The 784-nt window shown below is 37.5% G+C and overlaps 1 protein-coding gene across 1 annotated transcript in view; it reads right to left on the bottom strand.

Annotated features, from left to right (window-relative positions):
* Positions 1-311: 311 nt before the first annotated feature.
* Positions 312-784, bottom strand: part of TRIP11 (thyroid hormone receptor interactor 11) — a gene marked incomplete at both ends in the record, with an annotated part of 14,010 nt that continues 13,537 nt past the window's right edge. The window contains 2 exons of the mRNA XM_008949362.1: positions 312-505; positions 727-784. The exon at positions 727-784 is cut by the window's right edge and continues 107 nt beyond it. Of these exons, the coding sequence (XP_008947610.1) occupies positions 312-505; positions 727-784 (252 nt within the window). The remainder of the gene's footprint in view (positions 506-726) is intronic.

The following is a 784-nucleotide window of genomic DNA, read 5'->3' as shown; positions in this document are numbered from 1 at the left end:
TTGAATGTCCCTTCCAACCTAAAGGATCCTACGTTTTTATGATTCGGCGAAGGATTTTTGTTGGTTGTAATTCTAAGCACTGTCAAACATGAGATTTCAATAATTGCTACTAGGAAGACAAATACTTTAAATTCTCAACAGTAGCCAAGCATATTTCAAATCACCTTCCTGATTTAGAGTAAGAAAAATTCATATCTTTTTCTCAAGTGCTTAGCATGTTATAGAATGGTAATTCAGTAAAATAAAGCCGTCGGTTCCAGTCGAGCTGTGATATTTACAGCCAATGCCACTGCTGCAAATTAAAAGACTACCTGGCATTCTCCACTGCTGTAGATGAGGACACGAGTTTTTCTTCCAAAACCAAAACTTTCTTTCTTAGCTTGACCTCTCTGTCTTCTGCAGCTAAAGCTTCTCGTGTGTAGGAGTCTTCCATTTCTAAAAGGTGATTACGCAGCCTCTCCAACTCTTGATTTAGGCGCTGCTCTTTCTCACGCAAATGCTGTATCTGTGTAGAACACAATCTAAGTTGCTCGTACTATTACCTTTCATAAAAAATAATTTCAGCAAACATAAAACATGTCCATTGAAGCACACTGCATACGTATCAGTTTCAAATGTTTGCGTTTTGTGATTGCTACCAAAATTAACCTGGAAAGTATTAAGATGCAATTTCTTGTTATTTTTTTTCTTTTATTTCTTGCAACTGTAAATTATTTGAGGGTGTACCTCACTCTGCAGGGCACTGCTCTCCATTTGCTTCTGTTTGAGTGCTACCATGACTTGG

This window comes from Merops nubicus, unplaced genomic scaffold, assembly GCF_000691845.1.
Source record: "Merops nubicus isolate BGI_N331 unplaced genomic scaffold, ASM69184v1 scaffold26250, whole genome shotgun sequence".
In the NCBI taxonomy this organism is placed as follows: domain Eukaryota; kingdom Metazoa; phylum Chordata; class Aves; order Coraciiformes; family Meropidae; genus Merops; species Merops nubicus.
Note: the sequence above shows the minus strand (reverse complement) of the source record. Positions and strands in the feature narration are given on the sequence as shown.